We start from the raw sequence: 25182 nt of genomic DNA on the forward strand, positions 1-25182 counted from the left end.
TTTAATGAAATAATTTACAAACTCCATTGGATAATAATGCCAAAAGGACCATGCATCCAAGTTGCACATAATTATATTCTTTTTCTACTACTTTTGTTGATTGAATCTAATGTCTGACACCAAATTATACCTCAATATCTAACTTTTTCTTCTAAATGTTATTTTCAATTTAATTTTCTTGTTTAGAGTTTAATAACATTTGATCAAGCAACCACGTCATTTATTATGATTGCTGAAAAATACAACGTTTACTTCTTTTTTTCGTCGAGCAACGGATTTGGTTCCTAATATTGCCATGACCAATTAATTTTGTGGCTATTACTATAGGCTTTTTTGGGTACAAAGGAAAAATAAAAAGGTAAAGGTTGTGAAAAAAGTTATTTAGATGTAGGGAAAGTGAGTGAAAGACAAGGTAAAAGTTTGTAGTAGATTTAATGAATGTAATAGAATAAATTTGATTGTATATTAATATATTTAAAATTCATTTATACATAATTTTTTCAAGTATAATTTAAAGTCAATAAAAATTAAATTTAAATAAAATATTATTACAAAATTAATAAATAAAAAATATATATTGAAAATAAAATGTATTAAAATAAATTATAAAAAGTTAAGTGAATTGATTTAATTGTATTAATATTTTTATTTTAATTATTTATATATTTTAATATAACAAATATACTAACAAAATATTAAAATTATTTATTAATCATTTTAATTGTTTTCTTTTAATATTCATTTTATTACAATAATAAAATATATTTATAGTATTTAATTATTATATATTACATATAAATTTTAAAATATTTTAAAATATTAATTTAAAATTCAATTGATTATATTTAATTTTTCTTACGTGATTAAGTATTTAATATTAAAATAATTTATTTTGCGAAACATTAAAATTTAAATTGTTTTATTTCAATTGTTTATTATATTATAATATAAAAATAAATATTTTATTAGGTTTATCCATCGTATCATGTTTTATACATCGATTACTCCAATTTTGGTGGCTTTTCTTCATCTATGGTGTTTCCATTTTTGGTAATAGATATGATTTGTGATTAGTAACTTCCAAAATCATTTGGAAAAGACGAACATCATGAATCTCAACATCCAATACCACATACCTTACTCGATTAATATTTCATTCTGCTACCCAACTTAAACTTTCATCTCCATAAAGTTTGTAAAATTTTAAATAAGTAAATTTTACTTTTTTTAAAATGTATGAAACTTTGTTTTAATTATAGTAAAATATGTCTATTTTTCATATTTGTTATAGTTAGCATTATATGACAATATTAGGATATATTGCTTGCAATGATCTTTCAACTTTTTATTTAACATATAAGCATTTAACAAGTATTATATAATAATTAGGGACAAAAACAATATTTTTTAATTTTTGAAAAAATAAAATACATTATGGTAACAATAGTTAAAAGACGTTCCTTTTATTATGGGACTGAAAATATGTGTCAGCATAATATTTATATGGAAGAAATATTACGTAATTGTAAAAAATTAAAATACATAATGTTATGGTTCAAATTCCCGAAAACAGTATTATTCTTATTTATAATTATAATATTTGATGTACATACTTCACATCCCAATTTTATTCTTAATTTAAAAACATAGAAATTACTTATATTACAAGAGTAATTACACCCACTTTATTAGCACAACATAGTTCTATAACAATAATGAAGATAGTAACTACACTTACAAGAACATTAAACTATAAATTATTTAAACATTTCAATAACATAATAACAAACAAATAATGATATTTTGAATTGCCATGCAATTTTTTTCTGTGAACAATAGTAATTATTTTTCTTATTTACAAGCAGTATATATTTTTTATATGGAGAAAACAGCAAAAAGTTATAAATTATATTGATGTCAAAAGAGTCGCTCAGGAAGCAAAATAGCTATACCATAAGTCATGACGCAGTGTTGCGTAATGTATTTATACATATACTAAATAAGTTAAAACAGTTATCCGATAATTTTATCTTATGAATTATTTGGATGTTGGATTGATGGTGATATGACATATGGTGTACGGTAATGTTATATCTGCTGGAACCGCCAGATCTATGGCATAGATCTTGTCGCATTTCACCGTTTTTTTTTTCTTCCATACACAACTCCTTTATTTATTTACTTCTTCACCCCTGTCATCTATCTCTGCGAGCATGTAACTACAGTGACGGTGAATAATGTTGTTGAGAAGAAATCATAATGGTGCCCTGCTATATACATCATACACACTGACACAAGCCCCACACCCACACGTCATTCATCACCACGATACCGCTTTCCTCAGATCACTTTCCTTCACGAACAAACCATGAAAACCGTACGGAACCCGCCGTGGAAGCTTCACCTCCGCCACCACGTCCAGCTCCGGCGACTTCGTGTCCATCACCAAGAACGTCGACTCTCCCTTCCTCTCATCGTGCACGTACGTCACCAAGTACCCATCGTCCTCCTCACCGCCTTCCTCCTTCGCCACGAAGAACGGTTCCCCGCCGTAGCACCCCTCGCCGAACATCCTGCATCCCACCGTACAGTCCCTCCGCTCATTCGCCTTCGACACGTCCAGCTTCACCACCCCCGAGATCTTCGGCATTGGGTCTCCCACCGCCGCGTAAACGAACCTGTTCTTCTTCCCAACGAACGCCGGGTTTATAACCGCGAAATCAAGGTTCCGCGCCGACACCGGTTGCCGCGTCACAATCCCCGTCTCCAGATCGATCTTCACCTTCTCCACCATCGCGTGAACCAGCTCCATTCTTTCCAGTGCGTGCTCCACCGACAGAATATTCGGCGCCACCAGCACCACCGTTCTTCCCCCGTCCTCCTCCCACGCGTTTATCGCGTGAATGACGTTAAACCCCGGCACGTCGAACCACTTCATCTTGGATTCATCCTTAGCATCACTGCAATAACAGTTAAATCAGATATGATGAAAATTAAAACTAAATCTATATACAGTTGAATAGAGCTTGGCTTGTAGTGTTTTTTTAGTACTGTTACACACATTTCCAATTTTGAATCGGAATTTAAGTTCTATAGTTTGCGTGCAAAAGTTAATTAGGTGAACTACTACATACACACACTTACCGAGGAATGATTCCAATCCTTGGAACCTTGGACGCGACGGAGCCGACGGGGGAGCCACCGGCGATCATGTCGAGAGGATTCATCCCGAGCTGAATGTCGCAGAAGACTGCATAGTTCTTGGTGATGGCGAAGTCGTGGAGAAACGAAGGTGAAGTCATGGAGAAGATAGGCACGTCATCGTATTTGTTCCCGTTAGGGTCAAAACGGAAGTAGGTTAGGAACGGGGGAACGGGGCCGTAACGGAAGGCGAAGCATTCCCCTGTGTCGGGGTCTATCTTCGGATGCGCCGTCATGCTGAACGTAAGTTTGCCGTTGAAGTCGTAACGGCCGATTGTTTCCACGTCGCCGTTACGGGTAACGTTGACAGTGTAGGGGAGGTCGGATTCGCCTAGCGCGAAGAGACGGTTACCGAAGAAGGCTAAGCTGGTGTTGGCCAACCCAATCCCATTAGAGGGATTGAACTGTCCCGTGGCGACCCTCGCCGCGGTGAGAGACCCACGCGCCGCGGAGGCAACGAGGGAGTTGAAGCCGGAGAAAACGTTGGGGATGAGAGGGAAACCGGCGTCGTTTTCCATGGTGTATTTGTAGGTTTTGACGTAGCGGCTGCAGAGAGTGGCTTTACCTTGGGAGATGCGCAGCGCGTGGAGCATGCCGTCGCCGTCGAATAAGTGGTAGGGCCCACGCGGGAGGAACTGAGGGTTTGGGCCGTTTCGAATGTACGCGCCGTCGAGGCACGGCGGTAGGGCCCCCTGGACGATTTGACACTCCGTGGGAGGGAGTTCATCGACGGGGGCGAAGTTTTGCGACAGGACATGTCTGGGGTCTACGGAGGGTTTGAGCGGAGGGTCTATGAAATTGTTGATGATGTTGTCCAACGCGTTCAGCATTAGCGCTGGCGCCCATGAATTCGTTTTCCTTTTGAGTTCCAGTCGTTGCTGCGGCGTCGTTTTGATGGATGGAACTGGGTAAGTTTTCGGAGTGGTGGTAGACGGTGGGGGAAGGGTGGTGGTTTGCGGTTTTTCTTCTGTTTTAACGGTTGATACTGCGGTTTTTAGAAGAGGGTTGGGCGGAGAAGAGACCGGTGGTGGCGGTGCTGTCACTATTACTGGTTTAGGGACCATTTTTGTAGGATAAGGTTAATTCCTTCTATGTGGCTAGTTATGAGAATCAGGTGAAGAACTCGCTTCTTCTATCATTATTATCGTCTCTTCCACTCCTCATTTATATACATAAATTATTTTATATATATATATATATATATATATATATATATATATATAATTAACTTTATTTCCGTTTATTAGAAGAAAAAAAATGAGTATTTTCATTTTCTACATCAAAATATGATAAATTAATTATATTTCCAATAAGAAGGAGCACCCAAACAAACATACAGTTCCATCACCACCTGTTTGCTTTTCATGGCAATTAAGAGAGGCATGTAATTTAGTATGACTTTTGTTTTAATATAATTTTATTTTCTTGCTAAATCAAATTTATGTGAGATGTTTTAAATAACAAGTCCATTTCACAACTCAAAAAATCAAATTTTCTTTTCTACCGGTCAAGAATTGAGAAATATATTTGACAACAAGTTTATAAATTTAAAAACAATAAAATCTACTATCTCCAAAATGTGATAAAATAAAAAAACAAAAATTAATTTTGACGTAAAATAGTAAGATGAACACAAATTGTGGTGATAAATGAATCTCACAGTGGTTGATATTTTGTATTGCAGTCATAATAATGAGCCACCGAAATAAAAACCATATCCATCATCACTTTCCCAAACCACACATTTTCTTAGATATTAATTTTAGATTAGGCCCACACTAGGGGTGGTAACGCGGGTCGGCCCGGCCGTTTAGGCCCGGCCCGCATAAGACTCGCATAACGCAGGCTGGTCCGCCTCGTCCCGCATACTTTTTGTGAGCTGAAAATACTGGTTCATCCCGCATACTTTTTGACCTGCGGACCCGCTTTTTTTTTAATTTTTTTAATTTTTTTTTATGATAAAACTTTCAATGTTTAAAAATTGGGAAACTTTAAGAAGTTCACAAAATTAAGTAAAGACTTTGAAGAATTAGATGATAAATTGATAATTCAACATTTTCATCATATTCATACTATGACATATACAATGTATTCTTTAAATTTTAGCACATTAAAAATTACATAATACTTGTCTTTTCCAGTTATACAAGAATGTAAAACGTTAATGCAAGAGTCCATAAAAGAAGTAATTAATATACACAAGTACAAGTTTTTTTTTCTTTTAATTTTATGCGGGTTTGTGGACCGGCTCGCACGGGTTACGAGTCTATGCGGGCCGGGCTCACGCGAACCTACGGGTTCACTATCCTGACCCGTCTCGCATTTTTTCTGCGGACCGGACCCGCAGGCCAGTTTTTCCTTATTTTGTTTGATCCCTTACATCCTGTTTCATTCTAAAAAAACAATATTGGTTTGGTTAATAAAAAGGAACCAAAATAAATAATTATAAAATAAATTCTTCCGGTATAAGTTTGAATCAAGACGATCTCGATCAAAACACGAAGGTATGCCATCTGTTATAAAATACAACTATTTTATAATATTACAATAATAATGTTTAATCAACCACTAATATTTCACCACATAACTAAAAATTTCGTTATAAAAATATACTAATATTTTTAATTTTGGTATCATTTCCTTTCATCCCTCTTATATTTAGAAATTAGGTATATGTTTTAGTAAATGATTCATAAGTTTAAGTATGTAGAAGCAGAATGATAACTAACTCGTGTTTTATAAGGTGAATAGCTTCAAGATTTCCGTGCATGAAACTGTATTAACTACCATGTTTATAACTAAAGAGGGTAAAAAGAACGTAACTAACTACGGTAGCATTTAGAGTGCTAAAACCACATTATTTAAATCCGCAAGTGGTACTGTTTGTAGTTTAGTGCATTGGAACGTGTAAATGAGAGTTTAGTGTTAGCAAGACTTCTCAAACCTAATTAATGAAGGTTGAATAAGAATAAAAATAGGGAAAAAGTTGGGTTGGATCAACAAAGTAAAAAAGAAAAGGTTAAATATGTTTTTATCCTTAAATTTTTAGTGAATTTTGGAATTAGTCTATTTCGAAATTTTAGACTAATTTAGTCTTTCATCTTTCAAAATACGTGAATTTAGTCAATTTAATCAAATTTTGTTAGGTTTATTTGATGTTTCGAACGCATTTCAAGATTGTATATAAATTGTTTATACTATTTGACACATTTTTACTTTAATGTTAAGTCAAATACTATTATGAAACGCGTTTAAAATATTAAATAAACTTAATAAAATTTGATTAAAATGAATATATATATATATATATATATATTTCGAAAGATATAGAATTAAATTGGTCCAAAATTTTAAAATTGAATAATTTCAAAATTCACTGAAAAAGACCAAAAACATATTTAACCAAAAAAATTGTGTATAATAACTTTTCTATATGTGTGCAAAAAAAATGAAAATAACATATTATTATGCACATGATTTGTATTTTTTTTATCACAACTCATATTAAGAATATTTCCTTATTGATTATGGATATCATATTTAAATATTTTTCTCTCGTTTTTCTTTCATACTTCTTCAATTTCTACCCAAATATTTAATTATAGTTGGAAACAACAATTTAACACGTATTTTTTATGTTTAGTATCTTTAAGTGGAAATCCAAAATCAAAATTTTACCGACTTAATTGAGATATGAAGGGGTGGTAGAGATAGATGACAGCCTTGAAGGTAAGACTTATCAATAATTTGATTATCGGATAGGAAGTTTAGTTATATTTATTTTGTTATTCATGTCATGTCTATCTATAAAACAACTTGCACATTTTTTTTAATTAAAAATATTTATTTTTCTAAAATAAATTATTTAAAACATTTTTTAAGGCCACTTTTTGATTATTACAAACAAACTTATTTAAACTATAAAATTTTATTATTCTAAAATATAAATTCAAACAAAAGTTCTATCATAAGACATAAATTATCAGTAAACATAATTAATAAGAAAATACATTAGTACGTAATAAAACAAACAATGATAAAATAAAATTCAATCTCATTCTATTTGTAATTAATAGGCATATAAATCTTCTAGTTTAAGTTATCTTCTTTTCTAGTATAAAATTTGAGTTCAAACTTTGTGATTATGAGAGATTGTTTATCCTCTTAATGAGTAGTTTTTTTTTAGTATAGAATTAAAATTCAAATATTATTTATGTATCTTCTCGAGTTTATATTAGTTTCTCTTCTAGAATAAATTCAGAGTTCAAAGCTTATCATAAAGTCTGAAACTGAGAATTTATATAAAATATCAAATTTGATATCACTCACTAAAGACTCAAATCATGAGTAATTCAACAAAATGATGTAATATTTTCTCAAGACACTACATGCCAGGTAATTAATACGCGATAATTGAGAAATCTAAAGGATAGAAAAATATGACAGAAACAAATGATAATATGATGAAAAATTTAAGTAATATTACTCAAATGTTTTGCTCGAACTTTGGTCTATTTTTTTTTATAATAAAATCATTTTTTATGGGTTTTTTAAATGGAGGACTTATTCGGAAAATACATAAAATATAAGTTCTTGATAAGTTATTGAAGTCACTTTATTTTAAGAATCTTAAAATGTTTATGGATGTTATCTTTTATGTTTAACTTTTTATATTTATTCAATATGAGACTTAACTCAAATTTTTTAACTATTTATTTCGTTGTAGAGTTGTCAACTTGATCCATGGTCTATAAGACAACTCTAATTCACCCTTGAATAAGTTTTCTTTAAGAAATCCTAAATTGAGAGGGCCAAATAAAGGCTCTAGCCCACAAAGTCATCTCTTAAGTGGCTTAGGGTCAAGGCTAAAGTAGGTTTGGTCATACTATAAGACTTTAATTAGTTCTTAAAAACAATATCTTTAGTCTGGGTCATATATCAAATAAGGCTGAAGGCTAAGATGGGCCAGCCTAGGTCGAAGATCGAGAGGACAAATTTTGGATGGAAATTTGAGGCAGACTCTGTTATACTGATGGTCGAGAAGGGATGACCCGAATCAAAGGTGGAGACAGGCCGAATCGGGAGGAAGGTCAAGAAAGGTGAACTTGGACCAATGGTCGTGACCAGATGGCTAAGGCTGAAGGTTGAGACTAGTCGGCCGAAATCGAAGTTCGAAATGGGTCACTTGGGTTGCTAATATAAAGGATTAGACCATGCCCAAGGTTGAGATGGGTCGTCTTAGGTCGAAGGTCAAGATGGTTTGGTCTAGGCCCAATATAAAGACCATGCCCAAGGTTGAGACAGGTCATCTCAGGCTTAAGGTTGTGACAAACCGGCTCAAGCTGATGGCCGAGATAGGTTGGTTTGGGCATTAGGTCAACATGGGCTTAAACAAGCCAAAGGTCGTGATTGATCGACCTGGGTCGAAGGTTAAAAAAGGCCCCAACCGAAATTCGGCTGAGTTGGCCCCGATTGAAATTCAGTCCTAACCGAAATTCAACCAAGCCGATCCAAGCTAAATTTTGGCCCAACCAACCCCAATGGAAATTCAACAAAATTCAGATGAGTTGGCATCGACCCAATATCAGCTGAGATGCCACTGGCTAAATTTCGACTGAGTCGGCCAAGTTGGCCCTAGTCGAATTTCGGTCAAGTCATCCCCGACCTAAAGTCGGTCGAGTTGGCCCCAACTAGAATTTGGTCGAATTTAGCCGAGTCATCCTCAACTGAAATTTGACTGAATCGGCACTAGCCAATATTCGGCAGAATTCGACAGATATTGTCCTTATCAAAATTGGTTGAATTCAGTCGATTCTACCCCGACCAAAATTTGATTAATGGTCGAGTCGGACTAGTCCGAGTTGAAGGTGGAGACGGCTGGCTTGGGTAGAATGTTGATACTTATGCGACTCAGGTTGTAGTTCAAGATGGGTTGACCTTAATGTTGAAATTGGCCAGGTCAGGCTGCAAGTCGACCTTGACCAGTTTGACTAAAGGTTGAGACATGCCTATTCAGACTGAAAGTCGAGACAGACGGGCTTAAACCAAAGGTCTTATAATATATTTTTTAAAAATATTACTTTCTTTTCATGTTTAAAAGAAGAGTCATGTGCTTGTCTTGACCCATAGTGCTTTTGTGGACATTTTGGTCATGTGGGCTTTATGGGATTTTTTTAATTTTGTGAACTTTTTGGCCTCAATTCACGTGGATCAGGGCCAAACCCTATAAGGTGGGCCAAATTGACAGTTCTACGAGTGAGTCTTTTTTACGTTAATACACTCCTCCTCAAGTAGAAGCATTCTCAATCTCGAATATTCTTTATTTGTATCATCGCTCAATTTAATGAGATACATTTACATTCATGAGAAAGACTTTTGATATAAGGATCATATTTGTACCGTGTTCAACTTAATGGGATATGTTTACCTAAATTCTTAGTCAAAAAGCTTTTTAATATAAATAAACAGTGACATTTCTAAGACCCTAAGACAGCGAAAATAATATACTTACAATGATAAATAAGATTAGGCACAAAATATTTTTTTCATATAATTAGTAATATTTTTAACAAAACAACATGTCTATCTGTGAACATAGGACTATACAGTACTCGTATAAGTTCATCCAAACTTTTTTTTAAATGATTTTAGTGTGATTCATTCACTATTTATCCTTTTAATGACGGATTTCACTGTGAGCATGGATGGGTAAAGATCTTTTTTATATGTTTGATGGTTGTAAACGGGACAAGCTGGCGGAATAAAATTCCCCCAGTGGTTGAGGAAGAAGATAAGAAGAAAGTTGTGTGGGTCTGGTTTTAGTAACACTCACTTTCAACTTCACTGTTTCTTCAAAGATGAATCAATTCATAAGTGGAGTGTAAGGTACCACCATTGCCCGTGAGTTACTTCACTTTTTGTGGCCCCAAAATTTTCACATATCAGTCCACAACTTCTGTAACGTGTAAGAAACCTGTCATGCCTTATTGGAGTTTTCTCAGATATTTTAAGATGACAAATGATTTTTTATATTTCACTAACTATTTAAATCGCTTTTTAAGATAATATAACCGTTAAAAAATAAATTTTATATTATAAAAAATAATAAATATGAGATGGATATGAAAATTTATTACATGTTTTTGGATGTCAAGCTTCAGAGCTGAATCTCTGTAACTGTAACCAACCCATTCACCAATACGCCAGCCAAGTCATTTATTTTACTTTTGTGAAATTTACTCTTTCTCAGCTATCACCAACACCAATCACTTTTATCCATATATATCGCATTTTAGTTTTATCAATTTTTTTTTCAAAAAAACTAGCACCTATTGATGCCATGAAAGGAGATTTCTGTATCTTATTTCAAAAATCATACTTCATGAGAGAGATAATATGATAAATTAATATGTGAAATCAATGACATGTATAGATTGATTTATGACAAATATTGATTATTTTAATATTTATATTTATTTGGCCTCGTAATTTAAGAATTAAAATCATCTTTATATTGTAACTTGTGAAATTACTAGGTATCTGGAAAAACAAATACCATATAATAAGACGTGGTATGAAAGATAGGCAACACAATTTCATGTCTCAACTTCTTATACCCAAGTTTAGTAGTTATTTCAATTTAGTAGTTTATTAAATATATTTTTTATCTTTTAAGTAAAAATTAAAATTATTGTTTTTTTTAACTTTGGTCCAATATAGTAATCCAACTTTAAAAATGTGTGAATTTAATATTTTTAACCAGATTTTGTTAAGTTTATTTGACGTTTCAAACACGTTTTTTATAGTATTTGAGTTGCTCACATAAATTGATATATTTTCATTTTAATGTTAATTGATAAATGTGTTTGAAATTTTGAATAAACTTAATAAAATTTAGTTAAAAGAACTAAATTTATACATTTTTAAACATAGAAGACTAAATTGGTTAAAAATTTTAAAAAAGATTAATTATAATTTTTACTTGAAATTAAAATATCAAAGCATATTTAACACATAAATATAATAGTGATAAAATATGTATTAAATATATATAATTATTACAATGGATATTTAATGTAGATGGTTAACGACTGTGGCTATGAGTTTTTAATATTAATTATTTAAATATTTTTGATGAATTTTTTATGTAATAACAAAGATCAATGGATAGATAATTAATGTCTTAAAATTTTGTTTTTTTTTTTATATTTTCAGTCTTAACTTCGTATATTATTGGTACAATGTTCTTGTCCATCACAAGGGTGATGTTATTCTTCGCATGTTTCTTAATACATGTTATCTTATCGATAGAATATCCTCTTATAGTTTGGTCAATAAAGTTCCATATTCATTATGTTTTCAAATGAACTTCTGTTTTATATTTCTCCTCGTTTAAATTTCTCCTCGAATTTTTTATTGTGTTTTGTATATATGTCTCCCGACTTCGATTAACTCTCAACTTAGTTTATCATATATGTCTTTTTAAGACATTTCGTCTTGAAATGGGTATTGATGTTATTCACCTATCACTAAAATACATTACATATAGTGTCACTTTTTTAGGAAACTTCTTCTCTTCCTCCACACAAGATGTTATTATTGGATGAGGTTGTGATTACCCTTTTAACTTTCTAGCAGTATCAAATCAACCATTCGGATCTCTCACTTACAATTATGAAGAATATCAGATACTTTTGACCTTGTATTTCATTTCAGCTAGGTTTTAAACTATACTACTTTTGTTCTTCTGCCTAAGGAATTGGAGGCCTCATTTTATACAGTATTATGTCAGTAACACGTAGATATTCATTCCTTTTGGAAAATTCTCAAGCAATTTGAAAAAAAAAGAAGAATAATAAGAAGGGGTTGAGGTATCCATTCAACATTTTTTTTACACTGTTAATGTACAATAATATACTTTTATACAGTTAATTCATGTTTGAGTGCTGCCACAAGCAATTCTTAATTTTTTAAGCAGAGATTCCCCGGGCTGCATTCCAGCTGCCTGCATCATATACAGAAACTTAACAGCTTCAATGTGGAAACCATTCCTTATGTAACCCGAAAGCATAGCATTCCAGCAATCAACCTTTTTCTCCTCTCGGATTATCTCAAACACTTGTTTTGCATCTCTCAACAACCCACATCTTCCATACATGGCAATCAAACTACACTGCACATAGTGATCCGACACCAGCCCAAGTTTGATGGCATCAGCATGGACTTGTTCACCACATCGTTCCTGATTCAGCATCTTTCCACACGCCTTGAGAACACTAGAAAAAGTGAAGCAGTCCTTCTTCACCCCTCGCATTCCCATCTCCCTGAAGTCACCAAAAACCTCAGAGAAATGCCTTTCCCTGCAACCACTAACGATTTTAGCCGTCCAAGTCAGCGTGTTATGCCGCGACACCCCATTGAAGACAGCACTCGCATCTTCCAGGCTCGTGAACCTCCCGTAGAAGTTGATCAAAGAGCTGCTGAGAAGCACATGATCACAAGTACCCAACTTCAACAACCATCCATGAACTTGCAATCCCAGAGGGACATTCAAAGTGCATGCACAAGCCCTGAGAAGACAAGCCCATATCCACGGAGGAAATTCCAGCGTACCCAATTGACCTAACATGTTGACAAAAACAGCCGTAGCCTCCTCATAATCGGCATTATCATAGTACGCAACAAACAAGGTCGCCCAAGAGTTGAAGTCCCTCACACGCATTTTTTCAAACATGTTGCGTGCATTTTCCAACAGACCACAGGACACAAACATAATGAGAATCCGATTGAGGAAAGGCAATGGGGGTTTGATGCCACTCTTGGAGATGTGAGTGTACAACTCAATGGCAGATTCTGGGTCGCCGGAAACAGTGCACTCTTTTATCAATGAAGTGTAGATGTCAATGGGTGTAGGAAAAGGTAGAACGTCCATCAAGTGCAGTATGTCTGACGTTGTAGCATCTTTTCTCTTCTTTTTCTTTGGCTCCTTCTTGGTGAAAGTGATTGTTTGAGGAATGAGGGGACGTGGGAAGGTGTGAATGGGGTAGCGCAGCGGTGGTAGAAGCTCGAGTTGATGGTTGGTAGAAGGCAAAGCACCAAGGTTGTTGTTTTTCAGATCAAGGTTTTGGTCGAAGAATAGGTGGTGGGTTGGTACAGTTGGCACAGGTGCAGTGATGCTTGCCATTTTTCAATTGAACGACAACCTACGAATGTTTCTTCAATCAGGTTGCTGTCTCTTCCTTTGCATAAATTAACAACTTCAAAGGAGAACTTCAAATTTTATTTTATTTTAAGATATTTACAGTTTCAAACAAAAACTACTACTTTTTTTTATTTTTTATTTTAGCTCAGAGAAAAATATTGTAAATTAATATATTTAGAAAATAAAAATTTCCTACGTACAAACATTTCAAGCTACTTAACAATGAGGTTATTTACACAAAATAATTCATTCCAAGTTGACTTTTTTTAAACTCACATTCATCTTTTCATGCATTTTCTCCACTCCCTCGAGCTACAATAGCACAAACAAACACACTATCATAGCTACTTAAATTTTTGTTTTCTTAACAAATTTGCTTCCAATACTTTTCTAAAAGTTGTTGCGTAATTCATTATCTAAACTATCTATTTATACTATTTATATTGAACTCTTACCTTTTTTAAATTATTTAATCACGACCCAAACATATCATAATTTTTATTACGTGCTTAGTCTTGTTTTGTGTTATAACTGTGTTTTATCTTTAACTAACCGAACGGTTTTCATATAGATCAATCGGTTGGTTGTTGACGGGGATTCCATATTAATTATTATTAAAAATAATGAAAAACAAAATGAGTTTGAGACATTTTACACAACTACTAGTCATACTTTAATACATATGAAACTTAATGCCAATAGCTTCTTTCATCGGTCTTAAGTATATAATAGTATATAATGATATTATACTTTGAAGAAGTTAATGATAATTATTAGATTAAAATACTCCGTTGGTGTTTTTGTTGCAAAATCTCAATTTGGTCATCGTATTTTTATTAGTCTCAATTAGGTCCTCATTTTTGTAAATTAGTATCAATTAGGTCCTTTTTGTTAGTAGACAACTAACACCGTTAAGTAGGTCAGCTTCTCGTTTTTTTAAACTTTTTGAATTTTTTTTGAATTTTTTTTTGAATTTTTAATTTTTTTAAAAAAAATATTTATGCCACATGTCAGGTTTGTAGTGTGCCACGTGTCAATCTAATATGGTGACACGTGTCAACTTTCTCAATTTGGTCCTCATTTTTGTTAATTTGATTTGATTTCAGTCCCAATTTTCTTTTTTAAATTTTAATTTCATGTTCTCCAGATTTAGAACAAATTTAATTTTTTTTATAAATGTAATGATGATACTTTTATTACAAGTGATATTTCTATTACATATTTTTAACAATATTTAATTTATTTAAATTTATATTTTACATTAAACTTTATTTAAATTTTATTTTAAAATTATAAATATATAGATTAATAAATTTATATTCGAAATATTTGTATAATATTCAATATCAACAATATTTTAGAGTTGACTTAAAAATAACAATTTTATAAATTCAAATGTAAAATTTTAAAATAATTTTATAACAAATTAAAATAAATATATTTAAAATTTTAATATTAAATACAATTAATATTATTAAAATATTTAATAAAAATATCAATTTTAATAAAAATAATCATAACATTATATAAAAGTAAAATTTAGTCTAAATTTGGAGTGCCTGAAATTGAAAATTTTTAAAAAAATTTGGGACTCAAATCAAATCAAATTAATAAATATGAGGACCAAATTGAGATTCATACAATAATTTGACACGTGTCACCATATTAGATTGACACGTGGCACACTACAGACGTGACACATGGCATAAATATTTTTTAAAAAAAATAAAAATTAAAAAAAATTAAAAATTTTAAAAAAAAAATTAAAAAAATTTTAAAAAAAATTTTAAAAAATTCAAAAAAATGAGGAGCTGACACGTGACACCTACTTAACGGTGTTAGTTCTCTATTAACGGAAAGGACCTAATTGATACTAATTTACAAAAATGAGGACCTAATTGAGACTAATAAAAATACGATGACCAAATTGAGATTTTGCGACAAAAACGAGGACCAACGTAGTATTTTAACCTAATTATTACTATGACACTACTCTTATTGGGTTATTAATTCCCATTACTTTGTCAAATAGCACAACTCAGATAGAGGTAGAGCCATAAAAGTGAGTTAGACCCAGTGGGCCAACCCAGCCTACCACGGGGACCGAGTTTGGTTGAAATTTTTTTACAAATTTCAGGACGGGTCAATTTTTGACTCGGCTCACCAAGAACCTGGCTCACCCATAGTGAGCCGGGTTGACCCACCAACCCGTATGATCACACATATTAGGTTGGGCTTTGCAATGTTAGGCTGTTTTTTTTAATTAAACACATTAGTGGGTTGACAAATGGAAACTTAGTTCCAACTCCAAATAGATGAGGATAAAGAAGATGCTTCAAGAGATGAAAATGTTGTGGATTCATCCATTCAAGACTTTAATATTATAGTCGGATAAGTGATAAAAATGTTTTGATATTAAATAATTTTTTTTTTAATTTTAGTTTGTATTAGAGTTTAACGTCATTTTGGATTGTATTTAGATTGTATTAAAGTTTATTTAAATTTTAATTTATGACTTTAGAAAAAAATTATATTTTATTTTAATTAAGTGGGCTAGTAAGCCAATCCGTAATGGACCGGGTCAGATTCAAAATTTTTTGACTTGTTTATGAGTGAGTCAAATTAGATTAGTCCACTAAGTGACCAAATCATAATTGATTAGGTCGGATTGGCCCGGCAGCCCACTTGACAGCTCTAAATAGAGGTACCTGTATAGTTAGAATAGTTAACATTTTTTGGACATCACACATAAAAGTAGTGAAACATGACAACCTATGCATCTATAGATAGAAATAGAGAAAAGACAAACACAAAAAGTAACTCGTTTTGAATATGTGGTTATTTGGTAGAAAAATCCACTTAGATACTACTAAAATTAAGAGCTAAAACAAAATTTTAAGAATTTTCAACAAATAAAAAAAATATTGAAAAAATTCATCTAGCACTCCACGTGATTGTGACATAGATAATAATGTATGCTGTCACATGGCTATCATGACAGATTGTCCACGTTGTTAAACATGTCAACACTTAATGGATTCAATTCAAGAAACCAAAACGTATGACGAAAATGAGGGAAATAGTATTCTAAATCATTTTTATCACTTTTATAGATAAAGAAACATATTCAACCTTATTATTCATAATCATTTTTATCTCACATTTTATCTTTTTCATATAAACACATTTAAAAAATAGTCTTCTAAAATAAAACAAAAAAATAATAATAATTCCCTCCCTTCTTTAGTACAGAACATTTCTTTTCCTAACAGAAACATCCATAATTTATCTTGAGAACAAATGCTAAACAGATTATGGATATTGCAGAACACATGTATAAAACAATGGGTTGTTATTGTTGGTGGCACTAGACTCATCACAACCTGTATTGGGACAATTTGCTTACCAAGACAGCAACCCCAGCGATAAGGGTGAAAAAGAACATGGTAATGGGGAAAAAGGGCATCACATGTTAGAAATGAAGGACAAAATTGCGGTGGCATTAGGCACAATTCATGTCACCATCGAACAAGTAGCAGCACGTTTTGAGAAATAATGTTTTCTCACACTGTTTCCTGAAGGTGTTTGATGAAGTTCCATTTACTTTTGCTCTTCAGCACTCACTTTAATTCAATTCATTAAAGATTCATATTCAATTCATCAAGATTCATATTCATCAGGACCTGAATCTATCTCCTCAGCCAATTTATCTTTTAGCACTGGACTTGGAGTAGATCGATATTGAATAGATTGTAAGAAGTTGAAATAAGCATACTTGATATCGAACTGCATATCGTACCCTGCATAACACATAAGTAGCATCAAAATTCTGATTACAATTGGACCTGGAACTGAAAAGGGAAGGTTGGGTCCTTACAATAATTAACTGCAATAGTTAATCCTCCATCATCCGCACTCTGTCTAACATGATGGAACCACATGCTAGGCCTGCATTAGTTTCCTCCTTCAGTATATACCACAGAAAGGATAATCAATAGGCAAACTAAAATCTGGGTTAATTCCCACTTCCAATACTCCTCTTTCAAGCTAACAATCTGGTACTAATGGTGATTACTAATCACTGATTCGTAAGCATGGCAAAGATCTTTAAGTGAGTTGGATTATTCTAGTAAACATAAAATGACTCAATCACTGCATCCATTAAGTACACATTATTCGATGAAATGGATTACTTGAAAAATATACTGCATGAACTAGAAACATAACGTAGTTATGTAACTTCAACTAACATCATATGCCTAGTGACCTAATCATAAGTTCAAATCTACTATCTCAGAGTTCATGACTTTTTTCTCTACATCAGAATTCAAAGTGAAGAAGAGTTTAGAAGCCGGGTTATGCTCAGAAGAGGAATAACAAATCTCCTGCTCCACACCACAATTTGTGAATAAAATACGCCGTGTTTCATGAGGTTTACATATAGCAAAGTCAAGTTACTTAATCACGAATTGAACATGTTATGGCATCACAAAATGGTTAGACAAGAGAATGGCATGACAAGATTGGCACAAATGATGAAGAACATCCTACGGAAGAAGGAAAACAAGAGAATTAGACACATGCATAAGATGCAAATGCAGAACAATGGAATCTTACAAATAGAGAACCTCCCCGGCCTTCACAGTACATTCAAAAGGCCGTGGGCCATTGAAGTACAGAGGAAATTTGGCCATCTCATCATCCACGGTCTCCACAGAAGGATAAGGATCCACACTGCACCAAGGCACATACCTTGTTGGCTTCTCAAGCTCCAAATCAAACTCTCCTGTATCCTACAAACAAACTCAACACCCAAACGAAATCAACTCCAAAAACTGATACTTTTTATAGTAAAGCCCAGACCCCATCAACAAGAAGAAGAAAAAAGAAGCAAAACCACAATTTGGTTCCAAAATAAACATTAACTGCGTTGTTTCATCCTTCAAAATTTCAGCTTCTGACTTTGCTAACATACTGTAAGTTTCTATCTATACAAAACTACTTTCGAGAATATAAACTTTAAGGTTGATAGCCTCAGCAGAGTTTCTTGTCAGTAACTTCACATGTAAAACGATGGTACCAACCTATGGAGTGAATAGAAAAGAAAAATACACATTTTCTTGAATAAAAAACGATGGGATGAAAATACCGAAGAATGTGTGTAAGTGGCAGCAGGGTAGTGTCGAATGTACAAGCGATGAACATCAGTAGGTGGCAGCAAGATGAAGTGCTTCTCCCCGGTGACAACAGCGTAGAGATTCTCGTAATGATCCTTGTGGAACGAGGTTTGGGAATGTTGGTTACCAATCCAAAGGTTCACAGCTTCGGGCTCAGAGCCAATAGCTTCGGTGGCCCAACCGAGGTGGGGATCACAGTCAGCAGCGAGAGACGAATACTCAGAGCGAAAGCAATCGTTTTGTTGCTGCGCGTAAGCCACAAGCTTGTTGGGTTCGGAATTGGAGATCAGGCTAAGGGCTTCAGGGAAGGGCACGTGCTGCATGTGCGCGGAGGCGAAGCAGAGGGAGGAATCGAGAGGGGCGAGGGCGTCGGCGGCGCCGGTGGGGGTGAGGTGGAGGGAGATGGTGGCGGCGGATAGGGCTTCGGAGAGGTACTCGTGGTTGGGCCAGGAAGAGAGTGCGGGCCAGTGAGAGATGGCGTTGGAGATTACGCATGGCTTGTTTGGGGTGATGAAGTCTCTCAGGAACTCAACTGGGTTAGGGGGACACTCTAATCTCTCTACTCTTCCACTGTTTCCCAAGCTCAAATCCCTCACTTCCCTCCACAGTTCCTCTACCTCCTTCATCTTTCTAACTGTCAATTTCTCAGGAACACGGTTCTGGAGCGTTTTATACGTAACGTGGGGATTATGATAACGTGAAACAAAAATGGAAGCAGGTACATAGTTTTTGATCGAGATATGAAATTTATGATTCGTTTTCCTATGTTCTGGAAAAGTTAAACAACCAGTATAAAACAGGGCCAAGAGGCCATTGATTCTAGCATTTTTCATTCCAAAGATCTCTGCGCTCTTTTTCTAGAGAAAAATAAGGTTTGGAGGTGAAGTGACTACATTTTGATTTTACAGTTCATGAAATTGTTAGATCAAGTTTTGCTTTTTAGGTAAAACATACAGGCAATGGGTTGACAGCATTAGTGGCAAGGACAACAACTGTTGAGAGACATAAAATTTGTGAAACGAAATGTATTTGTACGAGATTTTGCCAAACTGTAGTATATATTATACAGGTTTGGTTGCGATACAAGCAAAAAACTTGACTGTTTAAATGCACAACTCAATCTATCCATGGGGTGCAATCTCAAAAGTAAAAGCTGTGTGTTGTTTCCCAGCCAAGTGACTGTTTCTGGGTCAGTCCATTTCACTGACAATGAGATTGGCAAAGTGGGTGTTTTGCCACCCATGTCACCATATGGCTTCAACTAGTTGTGGTCTATCTTGGAGCCATTCACTCTGTTGCACGCATTGCTCAAACAACAATGGCCAAGAACCAACAAGTCCATGATCTTCACGACATGTTGAGTCCAACTAGCTTCCCCAAGCAGCTATGCATGTGGTCAGGAATGAAAACCACCGGTCTTTGGCCATGTCAGCTACTCACCGAGTTTGAGGATGTTGTGTCGCCAATGCGAATCCTATTTGGCAATGGCCTTGCAATAAGCCCGTCTGTGACCCAACCTACCGATTCTCCATCATTTTTAACATGGTTGAATTCCCTTTCTACATAATCCAGAGATATATGCAACCTCCCACCAGGTTTGGAATCGTTCAGGGTTCCTCTTCCTCCAATTCCTGCGTTCTTTTCTAACCAATAAAGGTAATTGACCTGGAACAGTGCCTTCAGCATGTCCTGCTGTGAACAGTTTTCTTTGAGAACAACCTGTACCAGGAACACGCATTATTAGACCCATGATACACCACAGCAAAAAAAATATAAAATAGCCTTTTAAATTGAGAAAAGAGTAAACTTGATGTACCAATTTGCTAATAATACCTGAAGGAGAAAACCATTTGACATATAAAGCACGACATTTTCAGGCAATAGCTTTAGATTTTTATAGACAGGAAAAGAACAGACCAGCTCAGAAAGGAAAAGAAAAGCTATAAGATAAAAAATGAATTGGTAGCCTTCTGTTGTTTCAGTGTGCATTACAGATATTTCGTTACATTTGGAGCTCCCCACTACATAAGTTTATTGATAAAAAAACTCCAAAAAATAGATGGAACCAAAAACAAGGATGTTGTAAACATTTTGTAACAATGGTAACTGACAAGAAAAGTTAACGTGGCCTTTTAGTTCTAAAATCTTGGACTCATTTGTTTCTTATTTTTCAAAAAGTCTTTAGGATGAGACAAAATCTCCGTCACACTCTTTAGGATGAGAAAAAACCCAATGACATTAAAAGTGAAGTTAGTTGCCAACTTACACAGAATTTTCCCATGTGCTCTGACAAGATGTATCCTTCATTTTTATAAAGCCCAAAGAGTGCAAGCACGTCTTCCTTGCCGTTGACAATTTCACTGAGCTTGGATCCAAGCTGCAGACGACGCTCAATTTCTGCAGCTGCATCTTTTGCTTCAGATGATAAAGTAATTGATTGTGCCTATTACAAAAAGTAAACAAGACATTATTTTAAAAAGTTAGGTTATGCTAAAGATAATACCAATCATTTCTGATACTTGTGCATCTTTATAGGGCAGCCTAATCAAATTGAGGTTGGAAGAGTATATATGATGTAATGTTAATTGTAAATGCTTCTGCTTCATACTAATACTACGTATTAGTAGGTGTGAGAAGTGCAAATAACATTATCTTTTAGAAGTCAGTCTCACATGTTTTATGTTTACACTTCCTATACTCAACTGGCATTGAGAAAATTAATGAAGAAAGTTAATGAAGGACTTACAGGTGGCATAAGAACAATGACCATATTAAAACTCAAATAAAATGCAAAAAGTAAATTTTCCAACAAGTTATCATCATACAAGGGAATACGGACATATGACCTGATATTCCCCAGCCAGAACTGAGAAGTGATAAGGGCTATTAGAAGAAGACAGAAAGAACCTTAAAATTACACAAACCATTACCAAAATAAATAAATCAATATAGCAAGCAGAAACTTTTGAACCAGGAAAACATGACCTTTCATTTCAAAAAGGTATAAATTTCACAACTTTAACCCAAGCAATATTAACTCACCTTGTTTGCAAAAGTTGCATTTAATATGGGTACTGCTGGAAATAGTGGCTCCTCGTCATTTACATCTTTAACTGGAGGTGCCTGGCCACTCAGTAGATATTCACTGAAAACCAAACCTGCCAAAATAATCAACGAGACGTGTAAAGTTTTGACCTTTTGTCGGAAAAATAAACCCCTAGTAGCATTTCCAGATTTCCAAGCCCTCTCCAACAAATAATTGCAACCTAAGAAAACTTCCAATGTTATAACAAAATTAAATCTACACAGAGACCGCATTTCAGAATATTCCATATGAAATAGAATTTAGGCGGGAAAGATGAAAGAAACAGAATGACAGAGAAAGAAGTGGGGAAGAGAGAACAAAACATAATAGGGAGGTTTAAGGGAAAGAGGAGAGAACAGAGAAAGGTCAAAGAATATGTGCAGCCACTTCTGTCATTAACATTCAATCTAACATAATATATATGTCTAGAATTCAACAACCTTCCTTACTTATAGGAAGCTACCTGACAGCTATGAACTAACAATAGCTGACTAACATTCCTCTCTTATTGATATTTACATATCACCATATTTCATGGACTATAAAGTAAACTAATTATTTCTAAAAGAGAAACAGTAACACAACTCTCACATGATTGTGCTTATGCGGGGGTGTAAGCTAGGGAGCAGAAATTACTTGCACGATAAGGATTTAATGTCCGTAATTGAATGGATTGGTATGACTTCAGATTGCAGTACATGTGGATCCAAGTCAAGACACAAAATGAAGCAAGAACAAGGGGTGTGGAGGAGCCTATGCAGTTACCCAATCCTATACCAAGTCCAATACCAATAAATCTGCTTGCCATTCCTTGCACTTCGCCTTTAGCAATTACCTACAATTTTACAGTCATTTTCAGAGAAAACACTATATAGGTAAAAAAAAAAAAAACAAATGTGTCAAATGAATACTCATGAATCATTCCACTTATAGCATTAGATGGATACCAAACTAAGAAAATGAAATGAGTGTTTTGTTGCATCAATAAATTAATACTCCTAGTCAATAAAGAATAAAGGATCAAGATTGCACCTCAGCAAAATTCCTTTGAGCAGCAAAACCAGCAAAGAAACAGCTCCTGGTAGAAGCCTGGGAAGAAAAAATCAGTTCAAACCTCCAATGATAGTTATCAATCTTCGATAGCAGCAAGAAATTACCAACTCAGTAAGTCTAGAACAAACAAATTAATCACTTTATACATACATATATATATATATATATATATATATATATATATATATATATATATATATATATATCATTGCTATACTTAAACACTTAGTTTGAACATGCATTGTATTCATTTAAACTTTTTACTGATACACCAGGATGATTGAAATTGAATCATCGTGTTAGGTACAGATTATATTATACACAACACACAACTAGCTTGACCAACACTATCTAGACAAAAAGACATAAACTTCAAAGACATTGCAAATTGTTCATATCAAATGACAAAAATTTCCGGCAAGCCAAATCCAAATCATTTCAAATTGCACGATTCGAATTGAAAATCATAACATCCTAATAACTATGCTGAATAATTCACACGAATGGAAACAAACCAAAAGGTAGGAACTTTATGCACAGAATTATCGTTATAATACTTAAACACTTGATTTCAATGTGAACCGCTCTTACTTAAACCAGAAAGGCCAAAAGCTCTCTCTTTCCGTGTTAAACAAAAAGACTTGAAAGACATAGCAAAACCTTCATGTACTAAAAAGTGGCATAACCTGAATCAGTGAAGCAGCAGAGCGAGAGGCCCCAGCCACAGCACCAATGAGCACAAAAAACTGAGGGAAAGCAGGAGTACACATCTCCAAACCAAAGGCAGCATTTTCAAGAAGGTCAGCAAACAATCTCCACCCTTTGGGATTAACATCAAAATGGCGACCAAAGTTTGACAACATGATCTTACTGAGGTACCCAATTCCATCCTTGAGCACCCAATTGATGGCAGCAGCTGTTGGAATAGCCCCTTTTCCCAGTCCAACAGCATAAAGCAACGATTGCGTTGCCAGCACCCCACTAACCTGGCAAGCTACACCCTGAACTGCTCTCCAAAGAGAATACTCCAAGTAATCACTCGTCACACTCTCGGGAAAACCCTCTGGAAGCATTAACCGCGTGAAGATGTCACTGCACTTGAGCCACACGAAGGTTGCAAATTGTGAAGGCTTGAGGGATTGTAACTCCGCCAACAACCCCGGGTTTGCGGAGACAAAGACATCGTTGGTGGGGTCAGGGACAAGCCTAGTCCACTTGCCACCTTTGACTTCCCAAACGGGTTCAGACAAAAGCTCGTTGTCGGTAGAGGAAGACCAGGTTTTGGCGTTTGCAAGTTTAACCTGGAGGAGGTGGCAGAAGAAACATGCGGCGGAAGAGCATAGCAGAGAAAGGAAAAGGGTGCGATGAGAATTTGAATTTGAATCTGAATCGTTGGAATCAAAGGGGTTACCCCAACTGCCACCGTTGCCATTGTTATTATTGTTGTTGTTGTTTCCGCTGCCTTGGAATAACAGAGGAAGGGCCGAAAGGCGAGAGGTATGAGAAAGGGATTGTTGTTTGGGACGAAAGGGGGCGGCGGAGGCGAAATGTGGCGGCGGCGGTGGAAGACGGTGGCGAAGTGAAAGAGAGGTGAAGAGAGAGGCGGATAAGGGCGTGCAGGCGCAGCCCATTTCGGTGGTTCCGCCGGCACGGGAATAGAAGAGGAAGAAAGGTCAAAACTTTGACATCATCGCATTTAGGGGGTTATGCTCATTGTTCATGCTGCTACTGTAATCTTTGTTTTCTTCACACTGTTCGCGATCGTGTTTTAAACTAAACAACTTCCTTTGAAAAATTATAGTGTAAATTATAGTTTAGGAAAATAGTTTGTTTTTGCCACATGTTTTAAAAATGTATTCCGATATAAAATAATTTAATAATTTTTGTATAACTTTTAAAAGAAACAAAAGCAGATTTATATTTTATTTACGGTAATAAAATTTATTTTTAAAAAGAATATAGTTTTTATGAAAAGACTGTTAAAAAATGCATACAAGGTTTGATTAAATTTTAATGTTTGTTTTTACTATTTAAAAATTGAAATAAATGATGAAACTATTTTAAAAAATATTTTATGTAACTCTCTTCGCAATTAAATACTCCCGTACTAGAATAATATTACTAATAACTAGAGATGGCAAATAAACCCGTGCCCGTGGGTATCACCCGAACCCGTCCCCGTTTTGACGGGGAATCCCCGCTTTGACTGGGTATGGGTAATACCCGAAATTTTCAACTGGGGATGGGGATGGGGATATATATATACCCGCCCAAATACCCGTCCCCGCTTAAATTACTAAACTATTTATAATTTATTAAATAATCTAAAAAATATATATAAATAAATAATATATTTACACATAAAATATAATATAATATAATATAATATAGTATATATACATATAAATAAAATATACTTATATATATATATATATATATATATATATATATATATATATATATAT

General features: G+C 34.3%; 4 protein-coding genes across 5 annotated transcripts; all 4 read right to left on the reverse strand.

The window, feature by feature from the left end:
- Nucleotides 1-1886: 1886 nt before the first annotated feature.
- LOC114174016 (probable carotenoid cleavage dioxygenase 4, chloroplastic) lies at nucleotides 1887-4347 on the reverse strand. Its single transcript, XM_028058745.1, has 2 exons — nucleotides 3145-4347; nucleotides 1887-2960 (listed from the first exon to the last, which is right to left on the reverse strand). The coding sequence occupies exons 1-2, from the start codon at nucleotides 4263-4265 to the stop codon at nucleotides 2321-2323; spliced, it is 1761 nt and encodes a 586-aa protein (XP_027914546.1). The 5' UTR covers nucleotides 4266-4347; the 3' UTR covers nucleotides 1887-2320.
- Nucleotides 4348-12066: 7719 nt separating this feature from the next.
- On the reverse strand, nucleotides 12067-13495 carry LOC114174044 (pentatricopeptide repeat-containing protein At1g31790). The gene has a single exon (XM_028058785.1). The coding sequence runs from the start codon at nucleotides 13382-13384 to the stop codon at nucleotides 12134-12136; it is 1251 nt and encodes a 416-aa protein (XP_027914586.1). The 5' UTR covers nucleotides 13385-13495; the 3' UTR covers nucleotides 12067-12133.
- Nucleotides 13496-16588: 3093 nt separating this feature from the next.
- On the reverse strand, nucleotides 16589-19479 carry LOC114173413 (bifunctional peptidase and (3S)-lysyl hydroxylase JMJD7). 2 transcript variants are annotated; one of them, XM_028057793.1, is made up of 4 exons: nucleotides 18552-19479; nucleotides 18020-18195; nucleotides 17280-17350; nucleotides 16589-17202 (listed from the first exon to the last, which is right to left on the reverse strand). In XM_028057793.1, the coding sequence occupies exons 1-4, from the start codon at nucleotides 19410-19412 to the stop codon at nucleotides 17063-17065; spliced, it is 1248 nt and encodes a 415-aa protein (XP_027913594.1). In that variant the 5' UTR covers nucleotides 19413-19479; the 3' UTR covers nucleotides 16589-17062. The 2 variants fall into 2 exon arrangements, 1 of the variants encoding a protein (XP_027913594.1); XR_003602504.1 differs by having other exon boundaries at nucleotides 17188-17202; nucleotides 17280-17366.
- A 132-nt stretch (nucleotides 19480-19611) lies between these two features.
- On the reverse strand, nucleotides 19612-24475 carry LOC114173412 (protein root UVB sensitive 1, chloroplastic). The gene is made up of 6 exons (XM_028057792.1): nucleotides 23404-24475; nucleotides 22697-22753; nucleotides 22301-22499; nucleotides 21622-21737; nucleotides 20846-21022; nucleotides 19612-20298 (listed from the first exon to the last, which is right to left on the reverse strand). The coding sequence occupies exons 1-6, from the start codon at nucleotides 24346-24348 to the stop codon at nucleotides 20008-20010; spliced, it is 1785 nt and encodes a 594-aa protein (XP_027913593.1). The 5' UTR covers nucleotides 24349-24475; the 3' UTR covers nucleotides 19612-20007.
- Between the last annotated feature and the right edge of the window lie 707 nt (nucleotides 24476-25182).

This window comes from Vigna unguiculata, chromosome 2 (genome assembly GCF_004118075.2).
Source record: "Vigna unguiculata cultivar IT97K-499-35 chromosome 2, ASM411807v1, whole genome shotgun sequence".
NCBI lineage: Eukaryota > Viridiplantae > Streptophyta > Magnoliopsida > Fabales > Fabaceae > Vigna > Vigna unguiculata.

Bases quoted from the DNA above. Each gene is read 5' to 3' on its own strand.
- LOC114174016 (XM_028058745.1), bottom strand. From the start codon at position 4,265: ATGGTCCCTAAACCAGTAATAGTGACAGCACCGCCACCACCGGTCTCT. The intron at 2,961-3,144 runs GTAAGTGTGTGT...CTGTTATTGCAG, and splicing joins AGGATTGGAATCATTCCTCG to TGATGCTAAGGATGAATCCA.
- LOC114174044 (XM_028058785.1), bottom strand. From the start codon at position 13,384: ATGGCAAGCATCACTGCACCTGTGCCAACTGTACCAACCCACCACCTA.
- LOC114173413 (XM_028057793.1), bottom strand. From the start codon at position 19,412: ATGAAAAATGCTAGAATCAATGGCCTCTTGGCCCTGTTTTATACTGGT. The intron at 18,196-18,551 runs GTATTTTCATCC...GTTTGTTTGTAG, and splicing joins CCACTTACACACATTCTTCG to GATACAGGAGAGTTTGATTT. The intron at 17,351-18,019 runs GTAAGATTCCAT...AAACTAATGCAG, and splicing joins GCCGGGGAGGTTCTCTATTT to GCCTAGCATGTGGTTCCATC.
- LOC114173412 (XM_028057792.1), bottom strand. From the start codon at position 24,348: ATGGGCTGCGCCTGCACGCCCTTATCCGCCTCTCTCTTCACCTCTCTT. The intron at 21,738-22,300 runs GTAATTTCTGCT...TTATTTTGGCAG, and splicing joins ATTAAATCCTTATCGTGCAA to GTTTGGTTTTCAGTGAATAT. The intron at 21,023-21,621 runs GTGAGTTAATAT...TTTTTGTAATAG, and splicing joins ATGCAACTTTTGCAAACAAG to GCACAATCAATTACTTTATC.